The following is a 20,503-nucleotide window of genomic DNA, read 5'->3' as shown; positions in this document are numbered from 1 at the left end:
AACATATTTGCCTGGATATATTTCCAAAGTCTGTGTTCTGTTCCATTGTTCTCTATGGGTGTGTCCCTCTGCCAATACTACATAGTCTTGATTACTGGAGCTCTTTAATAGGTCTTAAAATCAGATAGAGTGATTTCTCCCATTTCATTCTTCTTTGTCAGATTGTTTTACCTATTTTGTATTCTTGCAATATAAATTTCAGAATAAGTTCATTTATTTCTACAAAAAAAAAGGCTGGCTGAGATTTTGATCGAAATTTCATTAAACCTACAGATCAATTAAGGAGTTTTGTAATTTTCAGCATGCATATCCTGTGTGCATTTTGTTAAGTATACAATAAAGCTAAACATTTTATTTTCTTTGCAATGATGATAAATAATATTGTGGTTTTGGTTTCCACATCCTCATTGTTAGTATACAGAAATGTGATTGATTTTTATACATTGATCTCGTAAACTTATTGAACTTATTTATTGGTTCTAAGAGTTGTTTTGCAGGTTCCTTGTGATTTTCTCCGTAGACAATCATGTCATCTGCAGATAGACTGTGTTATATCTGCCTTTCCAATCTTTATGCCTTTTTTTCTTTTACTTGTCTTATTGTAGTGACCATATTATTCAACTATTTTGTAAAAGTACCATCTTGCCTTATTCTTGATTTTAAGCTGAAGCATTCGTCTTTCAACATTAATTATGACATTAGCTGTAGGATTTTTCCACATGTTATTTATCAAATTGAGGTAATAAGCCTCTATTCCTAACTTGTGAAGTTTTTATCATAAATGGTAAAGCTGGATATTCACATTCAGAAAAATGAAATTGGACCCTTATCTCACAAAATATACAAAAATCAACTCAAAATGGATTAAAGACTTAAATGTAAAGTCTAAAACTATAAGACAACTAGAAGAAAACATAGGGAAAGAATTTCTTGACATTGGTCTAGGCAATGATTTTTTGGATGAGATGCCAAAGGCACAGGTAACAAAAGCAAAAATAGACAGATGGGATTAGATCAAGTTAAAAAGCTCTGCACAGCAAAAGAAACAATCAACAAAATGAAGAAACAATCTCCAGAATGGTAGAAAACATTTGCACACCAAACATCTGATAAGGAGTTAATATCCAAAATATATTAGGAATGTCTATAACTCAATAGCAAAAAAATATAGTAATAATAATAATAACCCATTTTTTAAAAAATGGTCAAAGGACCTGAATAAACATTTCTCAATATAAGATATAGAAATGGTTGACAAGTATATATGAAAAGATGCTCAGCATCACTAATCATCAGGGAAATGCAAATCGAATCAAGACCACAATGAGATATCATCACACACCTGTTAGAGTGGGTATTATCAAAAAGACAACAAACAACAAGTGCTGGTAAGGATGTGGAGAAAGGGGAACCCCTGTGCATTACTGATAGGAGCATAAATTGGTGCAACCACTATGGAAAACAGTAAGAAGTTTCCTGAAACAATTAAAAATAGAACTATCATATGATCCAGCAATACTATTTCTGGGTTTATATCCAAAGGAAATGAAGTCAAGATCTTGAAGCGATATCTGTACTCCCATTGTCACTGAAGCATTATTCTCAATAGCCAGGACAGGGGAACAACCTAAGTGTCCATCAATGGATTTTTAAAATGTGCATATGTACAATGAAATATTATTCAGCCTTAAAAGAGAAGGAAACCCTGCCATTTGCAATAACATGGATGAATCTGAAGGACATTATGCTAAGTGAAATAAGCAAGACAGAGAAAAAAGAATAACACATGATCTCAATTATATGTGGAATCTAAAAAAGTTGAACTCATAAAAACAGGATAAAATGGTCTTTACCAAGGGCTGGGTGTTGGGTAAAATGGGGAGATGTTTCCATTCCAGTTATGTAAGTTTCAGTTATGCTAGATGAATAAGTTCTGGATAGCTGATCTACAGCATGGAGACGATAGTGAATAATATCATATTGTATACGGAAAACTTGCTAAGTAGATTTTAAATGTTCTCACACACACACACACACACAAATGTTAATTGTGAGGTGATGGATATGTTAATTAGCTTGATTATGGTATTTATTTCACAATGCTTGTGTATATCAAAACATCACATTGTACACCTTAAGTGTATACAGTTTTTATTGATAATTATACCTCACCAAAGCTGGACAAATGAAAAAGAGAGAGAGAAAGTGGTCTTCTCACACTTCCATTTCCCACTTATTCTAAATCTGTCAGATTAGGGATGATTTCTCTGACTCAATAGCACTTTATTCCTTTTTATTGAAATAAGATGGAAATTTCAGGAACCAGGAGACAAAATCTGCTCAAAATGGTTTTCACACTTTAGTTCTCTATCACATAAGCCCAAGTCTTCAAAAGAGGACATTCCCACAGGCTGCAGCTCTGGACCTGAAATAAATGCTCCACAATCTGCTGAGCTCTCATCTCTCACTGTTGCTTACTCAGTGACTGGAGATTTTTGAGGTTATTTTTCACACAGTCTGAAACCAAGCCCACATAAGGAATAATAAGTAATGGTCTATCAAGGAGAAGAGAATTCTAACTCTTGTGCTACTTCCCCCCAGGCAAAAGTTATGACCCCATGGTGAAATCCAATTATAACTTCCTCCTGCTTTATTTGGAAATAAAGGATTTTTTTTTCCTAACCTCTTTAAAAATAAAATATTCCCGAACAAGGGTCCCAGAGTAAAGAATTTGTAGATTTAACTTACCCTGCTTCAATGCAGCATAGAAATGGTGCAGTGATGGCCTCCCTTACTTTAGAGTAATGGTCATATATTTATTGGTGTCAGCTAGTCCCGTGAAAAAGAAAAATCATGATATGGGAGTTCCTGGAGGCTCAGACCACATTTAGGATTTTCTTGAATATCCCTTCTATTATAATATTACCTCTCACCAGTGGAGTGCCAAACTTCCTGGCACAAGTAAGAATTAGGGGCAGCAATAGACAAGTGGACCTGCCATTAAACCTGGAGGGGGCACAGGTGCAGCATCTTAAGCCCCAGCATGCTTTCTATACATGGGAAAATGTGCTGGAGAAAAAAACGGTTGATCTGGTACAGTACCACCATAATGAATGAATAGACCCAACTACCTAGGTACATATTCAAAACCAAAACAAAACCTTCATGTTATTAGTGAATACATGTTAACCATAGTTTCAGTAACCTGTGCATAAAGTCATCTTCAGAGATTTATCCTATAGGTAGTTTTAAGTCACTGTAAGTAAGCAGCAATGATATTGGAGATTTATTTCCCACCATGAGAAATATTTGTGGATTGCTTAGTACAATATAACAGAAGGATAGAATGATACATCTATCTCTACTAGGCGTTTCAAAAGTGCAACACATCATCACATTCTCTAACTGAAGAAACAGACATTTGCCTGAAATTTGCAACAAAAATGCCATTTTTCTAAATTTGATAACAGTTTTTATCTTGGTACATGGGATGGGAGAACGGAAAGTAGATTAGGACCTTTTTTTTCTATGCTTTATATATCTACGATGTTTGAATGTTTTAATAAAGACCATGTATCACTTTTATAACTAAGCAAGTATAATAAAAATCAATTAATAAATATTTTTCTACATTATAAATGCTGAGTCAACCCTTGTTTAAAAACAAGGGAGGGCGTTTTAGCCGGGACCGCCATCTTTCAGTAATTTGCCAAAATGACCAACACAAAGGGAAAGAGGAGAGGCACCTGTTATATATTCTATAGGCCTTTTAGAAAACATGGTGTTGTTCCTTTGGCCACATACCTGTGAATCTACAAGAAAGGTGATACTGTAGACATCAAGGGAACGGGCACTGTTCAAAAAGGAATGCCCCACAAATGTTCCCACAGCAAACCAGGAAGGGTCTACAGTGTTACACAGCACGCGGTTGGCACTGTTGTAAACAAACAAGTTAAGGGCAAGATTCTTGCCAAGAGAATTAATATTCATATTGAGCATATAAAGGACTCTAAGAGCCGAGATAGCTTCCTGAAACTGATGAAGGAAAATGATCAAAAAAAGAAGGAAGCCAAAGAGAAAGGTCCCTGGGTTCAACTGAAATGCCAGCCTGCTCACCCAGAGAAGCACACTTTGTGAGAACCAAGGGAAAGGACCCTGAGCTGCTGGAGCCCATTCCCTATGGATTCATGGCATGGTAGATGTAAAACAAATAAAACACCTCTGTACTGTTAAAAATATTTCTCTTAATTGAGTAGAAGTGTGTTGTTCCCTCCCCCAAAATAAAATATTAAAAGAAAAAACAAGGGAAGAAATTATTTTTTAAAGGAAAACCAATTTCAATAAACTCAGTTCCTGTCCCTATAGGGACAGCAAGGTGACTGTGACAAGCTGGCTCCAAGAGATGCTTTCTTCTTACAAATTCCATTTGATTTTTCATTTTATAACCCACTGCTTAATGAGCCACTTTAGTTGGCCTTTCCCCAAGGTTCACTCACAACTCTTCCTACATAATTTCAAAGTCATTTTGCTGGAGCAGGTGTTATTTTCTAAGCAGCTCTCACCAAAGGGCAGCATAATAATTAACAAGCTTTAGATTCGAAGAATTTAGGATCTCACTTCTGGCAAAGGATATATGTTTCACACAGGCAGTAATGTTTTGGGAATTTTCTATTTTATAACAATATTTGGACACCATAACAAAACACATGCTTCTAAATATTTAGTTCTTTTTCTCTGAGAATAGCTCTTAAGTGCTATGTCACACCTTGCAGCAATAGGAAGCTGTTTTCTGTAAAACTGCAAAGCCGTGTTTTCAGGTTCCTCTCTTTTGTTTCAGATAGTTCACATGTTACCAGGTAGCTAAAGTCAGGTACACTACATATTCCAGACAAGGTAGATCAGTAAGTCAACCTGCACATTTAGTATTAAAACTGACTCCTAAATTTGCAAATGTTAGGGACTTGAAAAGGAATGGCATTCCACAATAGCAAATGCAGACAGTATGAGGTTTCGATGTTCTCCAGGTTTTGTTTGATTTGGAGAAGAGGCAATGTTCTTAACTTTAGACATTTAACCAATAGGTGTTTTAGATGAAGTGCCTAAATATCCAGAAACACCCATAGACCTTCTTGCTATGGTTTGCTCCACAGTGCTTCTCTCTAACGTGTATTATTTGGTATTTTAGGAGTTCGTGATGATTGTCGTCTTTGGTTTGGAGTTCATCATTCGAATCTGGTCTGCAGGTTGCTGTTGTCGATATAGAGGATGGCAAGGAAGACTGAGGTTTGCCCGAAAGCCCTTCTGTGTTATAGGTGAGTATCAGTGTCCAGATACCTTATGACACCACATCCTTTTCTTCTGTCTCCTCTATTGCGACATTTCATTAATATTAAAAGCTAACAATCATGGAGTATTTCCCATGGGCCAGGCACTGTTGTGCTTTAAAAGTGTTGACTCACGTGATCCTTACCACAGCTCTGTGAGGTGGATGACTGTACTATCCTCATTTTACAAGTGAAGAGACTGAGGCCAAGAGTGGTGAAATAAGTTACTAAGAGTCATATAGGTAGTATGTGGTGGCGCTAGGGTTGGAGCCAGGTGGTCTGGCTCTAGACACCAACTTGTATCAATTAAGTTTCACTGAACTATATGGTTCTCCAGGGTTGCCCTGAATTAGGGAAGTATAAAACAGTGTGTTAGTCCTGGCAGTGCATATCGATTAGTATTCCTCAAGAATGATTACAAGTACGTTTTACTGTATGCTTTGGTGACCTCAGACCGGATCAGTGTTTTAGATTCTGAAATATGAGTCTCCCACCCTGCAGTCCCCAAATAATATCACATCTCGGCACCTACCTAGCTGCTATGCTTTTAGAGGAATTCCATTCACCTGGGTGCCAGCTTGAAATCATACTTCTTAATGAAGAGGCCATATAGCATTCTGGAGTTAAGAGCTGGTATCTTCCAGTAATATAGTTTTAAGTATATCATAAAACTGAAAACCTTATAAATTGTACTTCAATGAAAAATTATTTTTTAAATAGAGTAAGTTGCCTACATCATGGTCCTTTATCCCTAAATAGTTCAATATGGATTTCCTTAGAGATGTTCTTTTATCTAACCTTCAGTAAATGGAACATTGATACAATCTTTCAATCTGCTGCTGTATCCCAGGTTTGTCAGTTGACCCAATGATGTCCTTTACAGCATTTTTTCCTCACCAGTACATGATCAAGTCGAGGATCACATATGGTATTTGGTGGTCATGTCTCATTAGTGTTTAATCTAGAGCAGTTCCAGACTTTCTTTGGCTCATAAAAGTGACATTTTTGAAGAATATAGCCTCACGCTCCCACTTTTTAATAAATAGAATGTTCTTCCTTTTGGAAAAAAAAGTAAACTCTCTGTATGAAAGCTATTATTATTATTGTTGTTGTTATGGTAGTGGTTGTTGTTATTTAACAGTTAAATTGCATTTTCTTGCTCTTTTTTCCTTCTCACTTCTTTGGCAGCCATTCAAACCCAAATACCGAAAATTCTTGGTGAGGCTTACTTATTCCAACTATTTCCAATCTCAACAACTGGATTTTTAATTTACAAGGAGGTTTAGGCTATGGTCTTCATTTATGATAGGTTTTCTATTTTGTTTAGGAGTCACGAATTGGTTTCCTCCTTTACCCCTGTTCGCTGTGGCAGGGGCAGAGTGAATTTAACGAAGAATTGGAGAAAGTGTCTCCCTATCTATGGGCGCTATTAAGAAGAATCTTTTATTCCATCCTTGTTGTGTAGGAAGAGCAGTGTCCCGGGGATGGAAGAATGGGTGGGCTCCCAACACATTCTCTGCCACTGAGGTAATATCATTGTATAAACATTTCAGAAGAGTCACCATTCAATCAAACTTTATAGAAATTTCGCTATGTGTGAAGCACTGGAATGACAACAGTGAAATTCTAAACTACATTTTGGCCTTTGCTAGTGCAGTCTCTTTGTCCAGTTGCCTCTGCAAGAATAGGCTTTACCTCTTTTTGAAAACCATTATTCTAAGGTATGGAGGAAAATAGATAATAACTTCCAGCCTTGCAGGTCCATCCAGCCCCAAGATATATTAGTGAAGGCATTTGATTTTTCTCCCTGGAGATTGTTTTCTCTTTGAATTCTCTGCTCAAGCAACATCGTGAAGGACTGACTATAACTTGATGTGAAACTACTGACGAACAAGTATTTCTGTCCTATAAGGGGCCCAAACAAAAAAATTCACAAGGCAGATGGTTGGCCAAGACTCACTCAGCTTCTACAGGATAAGGTTGGTTCATGGATGACTGCAGGAATATTCCATTCCAGATCTTAAAACCAATTAAAAATTGGTCTTGTTCCAGTTCCAGAGGCAATGCCGATGTATTTCTGGTCCCAAGCTGAAAAGAAAGTTCTTTCCCAGATGCCTGCTGCCTTTTGATAGCTGTTCTCAGCTACAGATACATCAGCACATCTTAGTACTTTAATCTTACTCTTCTTGTCTCAGATCCTTGCAGGTTTTGATATAACACATGGTTCCAAAAATGATATTATGTTATTTGTAGTTTTAGTCATGTTTGGATCTATCAGTAGTGACCTTACAAATTTAGTGGGGCATGGTTTAGGTGTAGTTGCAATTTAGTTAACACTTTAGACCTTCTGTATTAGGATATTTTACCTCTAGTAAATTAATTGCTTTCGAAGAAAATTTCATGGGTAAATATATAATGAATCTCTATTAGAACAAAGACAAGATCTGCACTTACATTTAGGATAACTATGTTTTTTTCAGTGTTTTGTTTAATGTACATATCACAGTTTGATCCATTGTCCAGCTGAATTGATGTAACAGTGAAATATGTTCAAATGTGGCTCTTCAGTAGGAGGTCAGTAAAATTTAACTTACACAAAGGAACCAAATGTTGCCTGTCTGAAGGCAGCCGGCAGTACCAGATGACAAAACCCTTTCTAGGCCTGTTTAATAGGTCCATAAAAATGGTTGATGTCACCGGTAAAATGAAAAAGTGCAACATAAAGTGAACCTTGTAGTTCCCTTGTTCAACATAATTTACCATGGTGAAATGGAAAAAGGAATAACTTTTCTATCATCATGATAATTGTTCTGAGTTTGGAAATGTAATTAAGATTTTTCAAGACTCCATGTATTTGTAAGGTTGGATTACTCTGAACATGTCAAATACACACTCAAATGTTTTTAGAAGTCTTAAGCAGTTGAGCACAGAGTGTAGAAAAGATTGTGATCAGTTGGCTGTGCCTCCAATGTGGGAAAAGCTTTCTGTAAGCACACCAATGTTGTTCTTTCCAAGTGGAAAGATATTGAAGTGACCTCGGTGGTTGGCTAGTAAGCCTCCTATACCATTGAGCCCTATAGACCAAATGACACTGTGTGATAGAGGGCCCACAGGCTAATTCCCAAAGACTTCAGAAACTTTCCCTCCTGAACTACTCACCCTCTTACCCCTGTACTGTAGGCAGAACCAAGAGCTTTCAAAAACTTGTTGATTTAAAAAAATCATAAAATCATTGTATACATGTATTGGGAAAACATTTTAAACAAGCATAACCTGAGGGAAGAGAAAAATCTGTTTAATTTTGTTTACTTTTTGTTTACTTTTCTTTCGTTACTATATTTATTTGTCTGCTTGGTTTGGGGAGTTTGCTGTGAAAACTGATAAAATGTTTTCTTGACTTACAAAATTCTCCCTCATACCTATGTGTTCAGTATACACCTGTACCCTAAGATTCTGCTGAAATAGCATTTCTACAGCTATAGGCAATAATTGCTACCTTACCAATTTGGAGAGTCAAGTACATTTTGGGATGACTACCCAGGTTGCCTTTCAATTACCTGGGCTGGCTGTTTTGTGATTTCTTTACATTCAAGCACAAATCACTCATTCAGTGACCTCAGTATTGAGATAACCTCAAAGGGTAATTTTGTAGTCATTCTTTTTTCAAGCTTTCATTAATGACCTACCTGAAAATCGCAAATAGTGCCAAAGGCTGGTACTTAGACCAGGATAATGAGCCTGATGTGTCAGGAAGCCAACAAATTACTTCTAATAGTGGCTTTTTTAATTCCCTGGTGACTCTTTCTAAAGACAGATATAACAGGGCCATATTTTTCAGTCTTGCAGTGCATCTCAGGGAAGCAGAAAATACCAGCCTGTTATTAATCTTGGATCTGTATTTGATGCTAAATATAAGTTTTTCTTAATGCTATTTTAACAGTTTTCCTTCAGTGTAATATTTCCACAAGAGGACAAAAGAGGCAAACCACAGCACAGATGTTTCCCTCATGAATTGAGCATATATGAGATAGGTTCAGTTTGACACGAGATAACAGCCACTCAGGAAAATGCCAACAAGTGTATTTTTTAATGAGAAAGAACTAACCAGCTCCTCACTTGGCTAAAACAAAATCGAAGCCTTTACTAAAATCAACCACATAGCCAAGGCCATGCTAGTATATCTATGAATTCATCTCATTAAAAAGCAACTTAACAATTGTCACCCCAATAAATTAAAAAAAAAAAAAAAAAAGGCAACTTAAGCTGCTAATGTGTTCAAAAGTTAAATCAGACTCCCAGAACTGCCACTGGCTGCTCAGCTGAAAATCTGAGACATTTTTCTGCTTCTCTGCCTTCTCCAGCTTTTGTTCTAAGAGACATCGAATTTTGTTCTAAACCCTTGAATCTCATCATTTTTCTATACATTCTAATCTCTCCTTGAGTAGAAATTATATTCCCTCAAGTTAGTTCCTATAAGATGTTCTTCTGCTGCTTCTCTTTACTTCCAAGTGTTCAAACTCCTTTAGTGCATATAGACTCCTTCCACATGATTCATTGGACCATCTGAGGACAATTAAACCCTGTGGGATTCATTGATCATAAAACATTAAATCCATTTCAATCTCTTTAGTTAATAATAGTTGATATTTATTAAGACCTGCTATATGCTAGGTACTGCTCTACCGTGTTTCCCCGAAAATAAGACCTAGCCGGACCATCAGCTCTAATGCGTCTTTTGGAGCAAACATTAATATAAGACCCAGTCTTATTTTACTTATAGTAAAATAAGACTGGGTCTTATATAGTATAATATAATATAATACCCGGTCTTATATTAATTTTTGTTCCAAAAGACGCATTACAGCTGATGGTCCAGCTAGGTCTTATTTTCAGGGAAACAGGTAAGCACTCCATAAATATTATATGCCATTTTATAGATGAGGAGCTAAGATAGGGCTCACAAAACTTGTCCACAGTTAGAAAGATGGTAGGTAAAAGAACAAGGATTCACTACTTGTGATTTCACTCTAGAAAAGTATACCTACCTGATGAGCCATTTTTACTCACAACAGCACTTCTGTTGTAGTACTAATATTCTGTACTATCACATGTTATGTAAGAAAACTCATTCACACACAGAGCACTTATGTGCCAAGCATGGTCTTAGGTACAAAAACCACAAAGATGAATAAAACATGGTCCCTGCCCATAAGAATACAGTCTCCTGTGCCCATAAAGAAGGCAAAACTGGAAGGTAGGAGGCTAATTATGGGGATACAAAGAAAAGGTGATGGGGGTGGAGGTAGTCATGGAAAGACGATACAGAATCTCATGACGAATTGTGTAAGACAGAGGAGCAAAAGGCACCCTGGATTTTGAGCTTACTCCTCCGACAAATATTTATACAGTGCCTACCATGTCCAAACAGCTTCTAGACACTGGGGAGGCTGTGTGGCACCAAATGGATATGGTCCTACATGTAGAACTAATATCTCAGAGGACAGAAAAAAACAATACACAAATGTATTTTTGAAGAACAAGATAATGTCAACTAGAGATAAATGTGTGAAGGAAATAAAAGAGATATTAGGGACTTCTTTAGAGTGGGTTGCCTGAGAGAGTTTTTCTAAGGAGTGCACACCCAAGTTGACCTGAATATTAAAAAGGAACCAGCCCTGAAAAGATTTAGTTACAGATCATTCCAAGCCAGAAAATAGTAATGGGAAACATTGTTGAGACCCAGTGAGTTTGGTTTGTACAAGGTCACTGTGGCTGGAGGGCAATGAGCAGTGAGGAGAGTAGAAGCTGATGGGGAGACAGGCCACATCACACCGTGAGGACTGTGGAGGCCACGTGAGAGCACAGAGTTGCTTGATACAAGGCAGCTTCTAGAGATGGGCCACCAGGTAAAGGTCCAATAGAGGCATAATGCTGAATATTTGGGTTAAAAACACAACATTCTGATCAGGCAACAAAAAGCACGGCTATATAAGGCTCTAGGTTTTTTAGTCATCTATACCTGCTTGAACTTCATTTCAGCAATATGCAAATTTTACCCATTCAGAAGAATATAAACCTATTCCCTCTTTTTTTTTCCACATAGCTATATATCTACCCTTAGAAACATGAAATTTCAAAACTAAACATAAAATGTGTTATTTTCTATGAGCCACTAGAATTAGGAGAATATGGTGGAAACCCTTTCACAGCCCCAATAGTAACTATCACCAACAAACAATCCCCAAGAGCCAACTTACCGAAGAACTCTGATGCATCCTCTTACTTATGATGGTTGCAATGCAGATTTATTTCATTAAAGATTATTTATTTCCTTTGATAAATTGTTCCTTTTTGCCTTGAGATGTATCTGAAGACTTATGATCAATAAGAAGCATTAAGCTGTCACTATGGGGTAAATTTTCAAAGTGGTGCTTGGAATTTGCCAGTATGAGTCCCATTAACTTCAGTGAAAGTCCTACAGTTAAACTACTGCACATGGCTTTGAAAATGTTCTACAGTAAATCTTTGAAGTGTTTTTTTTTTATTATTTTTAATAAATACCACAGAGCGACTCAGTGCACAGTTGATTGCGGTATTTAAGAACGTGGGTAATGTACTGTGTGGTAGGAGGCTTTTAAAATTAGATTTTAAAGCTTCATTCCTGTTAAGAGTCACAACAACAGTATAAATACATCTTTAATTCTTGAAAGAGCATCTTTCCATGAAGGAATTTGGAGCTCACTTAGAATATAGAACTCATAAAGCAGCACGTACCATGTCCCTCTGCGACATTGTTTATCTCACTCTATAGACAGAAAATTTGAGGCACGGTGAAGTGGGGGTGCTTGGTATGGGGCCCCTAAGTCAGCAGTTAAGCTAGGAATAGAACACCTATAGCCCATTGCTCTAAAGCTCTGCCGCTTGTCAGAGTCAAATTTAATTACTGCATAATCCATTTAATCTACCCATGTGAGAATAATGAGGGTGCAGGAAAAATGAATTTATTAACAGGTTGGTGGGAGAACATGTCAGATACATTAGCAACTTTCCTTTCAGGATCCAGATTTTCAGATGGTGTCTGATGCCAGGGAAGAGATGATGCTAACTCCACTGGCCACAATTGGCAAAGGACTTTTTTACTTTCCTCGCTTTCAAACATAAGTAAAGATTCCACCTGAAAATGCTGCAGAACTATCTTTTTTGTTAGAAGTAATTTACTGATTAAAAAAAAAAATTATGAAAGAAAACAGTGCATTAATTTCCCCCTGTAACCCGTCTGGGTTAAAAGAAAGAACCACATTTAATTAAGTGCTCAACTCACAGCCTTCCTTAAAACAAAAGATGAAGTGAGCCCTTGCTTCATGTTTGAGTTTTGATTACTTGTCCACTAATTCCTGTGGCTAATCCATCCATTGCCTATTCCCAGAATATACAGTAGAAAAGGGACAATAGTTTAAGAGGTCTATTTAGGTAAGATCTTTCTTTGAAGCAAGGTTAGGAGTTGTGCTGTCTGGTGTTACATGAACAGGAATAAAATTGCATAGTTTAAATTGTAAATCATATTTATGGACTATCTCATATAATCCCTATAACAATCTTATTAAAATTGGAGGAGATTATGATACCTATTTTATATGTTTAAAAACTGAATCTTAGATTAAAGGTCTGATCCTGGGTCACAGAGCACATAAGTAAAAAAGTCAGAACACAAAAAACAGAGAGAGAGATTGGCTTACATCACATCCCAAGTTCTTTCTATGCCACCACATTATCTCCCTGCACCACCCACTGTGGCACAGGAACAAATTAATAAACCATGTGATGAGGTCTGATTCCTGTCCCCAAATCTCTCCCCACCCCACAGTTTAGCTAATATGAAGTCTAAAACAAAATAGATGTCAGTGTCATAAAAAGTGCATTTCCTTTCACCAACAGTCATCTGCCTAAGATCTGGTCTTTTTTTCTCTACTTTTTGTTGTGAAATAACTTAAGGCTTACTTAGAAGTCACAGATATAGTACAGAGAGTTCCTTGTACCCATGTACCTTCACCCAGCTTCCCCCAGTGATAACATCTGACATAAGTATAGTGCAAGTATCGAAATCAGGAAGTTGATATGGATACATATTACTAACTAAACTGCAGACTGTATTCAGATTTCACCAATTTTTGCATGCACTCAATTTTATATATATATATAGAGAGAGAGAGAGAGATATATAGATATAGATGTATTTATATTGTTGTGACTTAACAGGAATGAAGCTTTAAAATCTAATTTTAAAAGCCTCCTACCGCATAGTACATTATCCATATATATATATATATATATATATATATATATATATATATATATATATATATATTGCATTGAAATTTTATCACATGTATAGATTAATTTAACCATCACAATCAAGATACAAAACTTTCCCATCACACTGAAGTACCTTGGGGTGCTATCCCTTGCATTATCCCTTTAGAGTCACTCCCTCCTACCCCACCCCACCAGCCCTAACCCCTGGCAATTTCTAATCTAGTCTTCATCACTGTGATTTTGTCACTTTTAGAATATTATGTAAATGGAATTATTATAATACAATAGTAACCTTTTGAAATTGGCTTTTTTTTTTCACTCAGCACAATGCTCTTGAGATCCATCCAAGTCACTGCATGTATGAGTAGTTTCTTCCTTTCTACTGACTCCCTCAATAGTGTTCCATAATATGGATGTACTACAGTTTGTTGATCCACTTACCTATGAAAGGTCATTTGGGTTGTTTCTAGATTTTGGCTATTACAAATAAGGCTACTATGAATATTCATGTATAGGTTTTTGTATGAACTTAAGTTTTTATTTCTCTAGGGTAAATACCTAGGAGTGGGATTACTGCGTCATATTACTGGGTCAAGTGTTTGCTTAACTTTATCAGAAACTGCCAAACTGTTTTCCAGAATGTGGCCATTCCTTCTAAAATATAAAAATGCCTGGAATATTTTATGGCAGAAAATTACATCTATGCTGACTTAAGTGATTTTTTTTTTCATAGAAAATGTATGTTTCTGCTTTATCTGGTTTTCTATGAAAATTATTTTCATAAGCAGAAGTTTCTGCAATTCATGTTTAACCACTTGGATGGAAAAAACAAATTGAGAAGGAGTTCTCCATACTCTGGTAAATGAAAGTAAATTTGATGTTTATATGGATGAAGTGTTGAGAGACCAATTAATGTAAAAAGTCAGTACTATATGGCATAAAAACAGACCCATAGATCAATGGAACAGAGTAGAGAGTCCAGAAATAAATCCATGCCTATATGGCCACTTAATCTATGACAATGGAAGCAAGAATGTACGGTGGGGTAAAGACAGTCTATTCAATAAATGGTGCTGGGAAACTTGGACAGACACATGCAAAAAGATGAAGCTGGATCACCTCCTTACACCACATACAAAAATAAATTCAAAATGGCTTAAAGATTTAAATGTAAGATCTGAAACCATAAAATTCCTAGAAGAAAATATAGGAAGAAACTTCACAGACATTACCCGGAGTAAGATTTTTACTGATATATCCCCTCGCGCGAGGGAAGTAAGAGGAAAAATAAACATGTGGGATTACATCAAACTAAAAAGCTTTTTCACAGCAAAGGAAACCATCAATAAAACAAAAAGGGATCCTACTGATTGGGAAAAGATATTTGCCAATGATATATCTGATAAGGGGTTAATATCACAAATTTATAAAAAACTCACTCAACTCAACTCCAAAAAAACAAACAACCCAATTAAAAAATGGGCAGAGGACATGAAGAGACATTTTTCTAAAAAGGACACACAGATGGCAAACAGACATATGAAGAAATGTTCGACCTCACTAACCATTAGAGAAATGCAAATAAAAACCACAATGAGATACCACCTCACCCCAGTCAGGATGGCTATCATCAATAAATCAACAAACAACAAGTGCTGGCGTGGATGCGGAGAAAAGGGAACGCTGGTGCACTGTTGGTGGGAATGCAGATTGGTGCAGCCACTATGGAAAACAGTTTGGAGATATCTCAAAAATCTGAAAATGGAACTACCTTATGATCCAGCAATCCCACTCCTAGGTATCTATCCGGAGAAATCCAAAACTCCAATTCAAAAATCTTTATGCACTCCTATGTTTATTGCAGCACTATATACAATAGCCAAGACCTGGAAACAACCGAAATGCCCATCAGTAGATGACTGGATTAAGAAACTGTGGTACATTTATACAATGGAGTATTACGCAGCCATAAAGAAGAAAGAAATCTTACCATTTGCAACAACATGGATGGACCTAGAGAACATTATGTTAAGTGAAATAAGTCAGAAAGAGAAAGACAAATACCATATGATCTCACTTATATGCGGAATCTAAAGAAAAGAATAAGTGAATGAACTAATCAGAAACAGTTTTGGAAACATGGAGGAAAAAACAGAGGGTTGCTAGAGGGGCGGGGGGGTGGGGATAAGGGGAAGGTGAGAGGTTTTGGGAACGTACAGAGGGATAGTGGATGGGGGGAGGGGGGTTCACACAGTGTGAGGGATATAAATGATAAATGTCTAAGTTTTGCTTTGTCTTGTGCACCTGAAACTAATTAATAAAAAAAAAAAAAAAAGTCAGTACTATACAAATTGCTCCTGAAGGAGCATTACTTGAATCTAACTTTACTTTGTAGAAGTCCTTTTTTAAGCAAACGTTAATGAGACCAATGTTAATTATGCTTGCCTACTAAAGGATACATATACAGTCGTCCCTCAGTATCCATGGGGCATTGGTTCCAGGACCCCTGCAGATACCCAAATCCCCAGATGCTCAAGTCCCTTATATAAAATGGCATAGTATTTGTATGTGACCTACGTACATCCTCCCGTATACTTTAAATCATCTCCAGATTACTTACAATGTAATATAATGTAAATGCTATGAAATTGTTGTGATATCACATTGTTTAGGGAATAGTGAAAAGAAAAAAATCTATACACGTTCAGTAAAGATGCAACCATCCCAGGCCTAATTACACAGTACACATTAGCAATGATGTAACATTTTTTTCTTTTGAATATTTTTCATCTATGGTTGGTTGAATCTGTGGATATGGAACCTGCGGATATGGAGGGCCCACCCACTGTAATCACAGTAGTTAGAGCCTCAAAGCACAAGCCCTACAGAATAAAAAGTTTAAAATCATGACCAAGACCCAATGATGCTTTATAGCCAAGTGGGCCCAATATTCATGGTTCTGTTGTAATCTTAAAAGAGGTCATTTGTTCTCCCTAATCCTACAGCTCTCAAAAGTCACTGTATTCTTAAAACTGTCCTCTCAGACTATGCTTTTCCTCCATGACTCTCCTGAATGCCTCCCAGTCGATCCTTCGTCACATCCAATAGAAAAGTCATTTTCTCAAAAGTTGGTGACAACCCACATAGCCAAATTTATGAATTTCAACTTCATCCTCACTCTGGTTATAACTGATATTGGAACAACCAATTATTTATTTGGGAAAAGATCAAGTTGATCCATATATGTCTTACCATATTCTAAGACAAACTCCCAATGAATCATAGATTTAAATTAAACTATAAATACTAGGTGGCAGAAATGAGTAAATTCTCTTGTAGCCTTGAAACCAGAAAGGCCTTTCTAACTATAACTAAAAATATAGAAGCCATAGAAGAAAATATTGATAAATTTAAGCTATATAAAAATTAAAAATTGATAAAATTAGGCTACATAAAATCAAAGAATACTGTATGGTAAAACAAAACAAACAATAAGCCAAATCAAAAGACAAATGTAGGAAAATATTTATAACTCCTATCAGAGACAAAGAAAGCATCATTTTTTTTTAATTAAAGTATATTGGGGTGACAATGGTTAGTAAAGTTACATAGGTTTCAGGTGTGCAATTCTGTAATACATCATCTATACTGTGTTTCCCCAAAAATAAGACCTAGCCAGACAATCAGCTCTAATGCTTTTTTTGGAGCAAAAATTAATATGAGATCCGGTCTTATTTTACTATAAGACTGGATCTTTATAATATAATATAATGCAATAATATAATATAATATAAATACCGGGTCTTATATTAATTTTTGCTCCAAAAGACGCATTAGAGCTGATTGTCCAGCTACGTCTTATTTTCGGGGAAAAACAGTATATCACGCTGTGTGTTCACCACCAAGAGTCAGTTCTCCTTCCATCACCATATATGTGATCCTGTTTACCCTCATCTACCACCCCCCTTCCTTTACCCTGGTAATCACTAAACTGTTGTCTGCATCTATGAGTTTTTGTTTCTTTATTTGTTTGTCTTGTTCTTTTGTTGTTTTCCGTTTTATATCCCACGTATCAGTGAGATCATATGGTTCTCGACTTTTTATTCTGCTTGTAAGCCACCCTTCTGAGTCATTTTAAAATATAAGGAGCTCTAGCAATCCAGAAGAAAAATTCAACAACCCAGTAGAAAATAAAAGATGTCAAATGGGTATGAACAGAGAGTTCATAGAAATAGAAATACATATATGCCTCTTCAACATACTCAATCTCACGCATAAAAAAATAAATGCAAATGATAACATTTCCTCACCTATTAGATTGGCAAAAATCTAAAATCTGACCGTACACTTTTTAGGAAGATTGTGAGGAAACAGGCAATTATACTCCATAGAGTGCAAAGTGGTATCACCCTTATGAAAAAGTATAAATATTCCATAAAATTATATGGCATTTATTCTTCAACTCAGAAATTCTACTTCCCAATAGTTTCATCCATTTATACTAAGTATTCAGTGTAGCTGAATAAACTAAGAATATAATAAATAGAATGCAATGAAGAAGATCTTTCTGTATAGCTATAGATGGATCTCAGGATATATTAAGTAAAAGGAAAAAATATTGTAATACTGCATATGTAGTGTGCTACAATTTTGTGTAAAAAAAAAAGAGAAAATAGGAGTATATATTCATGTTGCTTTTTATTCATATAAAGAAGCACTGGCATATTTTTTAAAAGAATAAAGATGTTCACCTGAAAATGATGAATAGGGAAAAAGTGAATGGGGACAGGGGTGGAAGCAAGATTGTTCATCATTTATCTCTTTATATCGTTCTGACATGTAAATGTAAACCATATAAACATATTAACTATTCAAAACTTATATAAAAAATAATGTCATCTGCACATAGTAAGCACTTATCATAGGATTTTCGTGTGAATATCCTTAGTCCTAGGCCAAAGTAACACAGAACAGCATTTTTAACTCTCTTGAATAAAGCCCTATACTGAAAAGTGTTCTGTGATTAACCGTAATTTGCCATCACCACATTTTTTTAATTTAACTTGGAATTGGAGTTGTACTTTCTCAAAAGATTGCCCAAGAAGATTGAATGAGATAATACATATAAAGTGTTTACCTTAGTGCCTGGCATGTAATAAATACTCCATAACTGTTAGTGGTGGTAAACTGAATCATAAAAGTAATGGGTTCAGTCTAATCTCTGATCAATCCTAGAAGCTATAACTACAATCAGAAAAAAATATATCAACTCGGTAAGACCTCTTTGTATGTTTTTGTCGATTGTTTTTCCTCAAAATGTCTCCATCAATACTGAATTCCTAGAATTTGAGAGTCTATGTATCTTAAATAAGAACAAATTTTATTTTAAAAGACAGGGGAAGGGGAAGGAACCATGTCAGGCACTTTTTGAGTCTAGAGCTCTTTAGATGTCATCGTCTCAGACATGGTTGTATTAGGGGTTAATGAGAGAGGTTTCTGAAGCTTTGTTTTTGACTGGTTGGCAATGATGGCATAACCCATGTTTCTCCCAGGTTTTCCTGGCCCCTAAACTAGGTTAAGTGACCCTGCACCATGCCCCCTGTGTTTCTCCTGTCATAGCATTCATCACCTTGATTGTGATGACTCCATACAGTATCTTCTGTGCCAAATGTCCTTTCACCCTTGTGCACGTGGGTGCATCTGTCTTGTCCACCTAGCCATATCCCATCCAGGCCCTTTACTATTGTACACCTAGGTCCTAGCAGTTTCTGGCCACCATGGATGCATATTGAGTGAACAAAAAATTCACAAAATTGCAAGCTAGTAGACATTCACATGCAGAACCTCACCCCCCACCCCCGGCCACTGCACCCTCTACATACACAATGTAAAGACAGTATAAGGAAATGAAGAAAACAATTGACAGTTATCCAAGCCAGGCAAGACCAAAAATACCATGTTTACCTCAATTATCAAGAGTTTTCAGAAGAACAATTTTGGCCTGCATTTTTTTTGTCTAATTGTTTCAGTTCCCTACTTTAATTTGGTCATGTGCACGGGATGATATTTTTTAATAAACTGCTTACTTTGCATGCTTGTCATTGTAAGATCCTTTACAGGAGGCCCTTCTACACCCATATGCTGCCTTTCTCTCAATTTTTTTACATCTGCCTTTTGCAAAATGTTTTAAATATTTGATTTTAGCCCCTACCACAGACTCCAAATCTGTGTTTGGAATTTGGAGATCAAAGTACTGTGGCTAATCCTTAGGACATTTGCTATCACGTGACTTAAGAATCCATCTCTTATCAAGTTTCTGTGGTTTTCTGGAGTATTTATTGGTCATACTGTTAAAATGTGCTCATCTGAAACTATTTTTGAATTACGTTTTCCTAATACTTCTCCATATTTAGTGTGTGGGAAAGATCCTGCTCCCAGACGTCACTGAGCTCTGGCGGGGCATCTCCCGCCTCTAGAAAGGATTCTTAGGTTGTATCATCACATGTTTTCAATAAACCTTGTTCTTTGTTCTCCTTTAAATAGAGCATGTCATATTCGAAAAGCTCACGAAGATAGAAAAGGAATTGATAATGAAAAGAAAGTGAGTCCACAGTGGGATTTTATCCTCATAGCTTTAGGATTTGTTATGAGAGAATATGTTTCGCAGGCTGAGCTGCAGCTTCGTGAGTCGGCTACCATAAATTCTAATCCTGTCCTGACTTGTATTATCTTCCACCAGCCTCTCTAGGACACTATTTCTTTCCTTTTAAGTACAGATAAGAACAGCAGTATACATAGTAGGGTTCATAAACAGTAACACATAAAAGCAAATATGAAATGAGAAAGTTCTAAAAACTGCCCTCTAT

The 20,503-nt window shown here is 36.3% G+C and overlaps 1 protein-coding gene and 1 pseudogene across 2 annotated transcripts in view; both read left to right on the top strand.

Moving 5' to 3' along the window:
- KCNQ5 (potassium voltage-gated channel subfamily Q member 5) overlaps nt 1-20,503 on the top strand; it is a 532,270-nt gene that overhangs the window by 393,850 nt on the left and 117,917 nt on the right. For both annotated transcript variants that reach the window (XM_019749337.3, XM_019749338.3), the window contains exon 3: nt 5,186-5,312. In XM_019749337.3, coding sequence (XP_019604896.3) covers nt 5,186-5,312 — 127 coding nt within the window. The remainder of the gene's footprint in view (nt 1-5,185; nt 5,313-20,503) is intronic.
- On the top strand, nt 3,715-4,137 carry LOC141571768 (large ribosomal subunit protein eL21 pseudogene; annotated as a pseudogene).

The sequence above is a fragment of the Rhinolophus sinicus genome, chromosome 2, assembly GCF_057876585.1.
Source record: "Rhinolophus sinicus isolate RSI-liver-muscle chromosome 2, RSI-T2T, whole genome shotgun sequence".
In the NCBI taxonomy this organism is placed as follows: domain Eukaryota; kingdom Metazoa; phylum Chordata; class Mammalia; order Chiroptera; family Rhinolophidae; genus Rhinolophus; species Rhinolophus sinicus.
This window is presented reverse-complemented; position numbering and strand designations above follow the sequence as displayed.